This window comes from Tauraco erythrolophus, chromosome 25 (assembly GCF_009769465.1).
Source record: "Tauraco erythrolophus isolate bTauEry1 chromosome 25, bTauEry1.pri, whole genome shotgun sequence".
Classification (NCBI taxonomy): domain Eukaryota; kingdom Metazoa; phylum Chordata; class Aves; order Musophagiformes; family Musophagidae; genus Tauraco; species Tauraco erythrolophus.
In genome coordinates this window covers 6,077,730-6,078,407 of record NC_141489.1, presented here as the reverse complement: position 1 = coordinate 6,078,407, position 678 = coordinate 6,077,730, and the positions used below count along the sequence as shown (strand labels likewise).

Sequence of the window (678 nt, the reverse complement as noted above, 5' to 3'; positions counted from 1 at the left end):
GACTTCTTTCATCACATTGTTGAGCTCATCAAGGAAAAAGAAAAGCTGTGCACAACAAAGGGGCCAGCAGTCCCTGAATTATGTCAAGTAATTCTTCTCCAAAGAAGCAGACAAATTCAGAAACTAGAGGATCACCTGATGCATGACTGAGCATGCTCAGTGTCAGCCTTATTGAAAATCAGTGTCAAACCATCCCAAACAACCCCTTCCCAGAACCAGCCCTGAGCAACATTTGCCTTCCTGGGTGTCTTGGGAGAGCATCTGCAGGCGAAAGGATGACACAGAGGTGATATGGGATGCAGCAGAACTTTAATGAGTCAACAGAGGGAAATGAGGTCAATCCAAGTGGAGGCCTCAATGCAGGGAAGAGCTTTAGCAGGGGAAGAACCTCCTGCCGCAGTAGCCGCTGCCGAAGCCGGAGAGGCCAAAGCCCCCGGAGGAGATGGGCACTCCCTGAGAGCTGAGGATGCTGCCAACGGCAGCAGAGGTGGAGGATCCCACGGCGGTGCTCTGCGGGAAGGAGCTGAGGATGGGGCCAGGCAGGGTCACCACCACAGGGGAGGGCTCGATGACGACGGTGGAGTCCTGGCACTGCCTGAAGCAGGGCTCATTGCAGCTGTTGGCCAGAGGAGTTGGGCCGCAGGGCTGGGCTGGCAGGCACTGGTTGTAGCAGGACAT

The 678-nt window shown here is 55.2% G+C and overlaps 1 protein-coding gene across 1 annotated transcript; it reads right to left on the bottom strand.

Annotated features, from left to right (window-relative positions):
• Positions 1–372: 372 nt before the first annotated feature.
• LOC147526981 (feather beta keratin-like) lies at positions 373–678 on the bottom strand. The gene has a single exon (XM_086626464.1). The coding sequence runs from the start codon at positions 676–678 to the stop codon at positions 373–375; it is 306 nt and encodes a 101-aa protein (XP_086482590.1).

Bases quoted from the DNA above. Each gene is read 5' to 3' on its own strand.
- LOC147526981 (XM_086626464.1), bottom strand. From the start codon at position 678: ATGTCCTGCTACAACCAGTGCCTGCCAGCCCAGCCCTGCGGCCCAACT.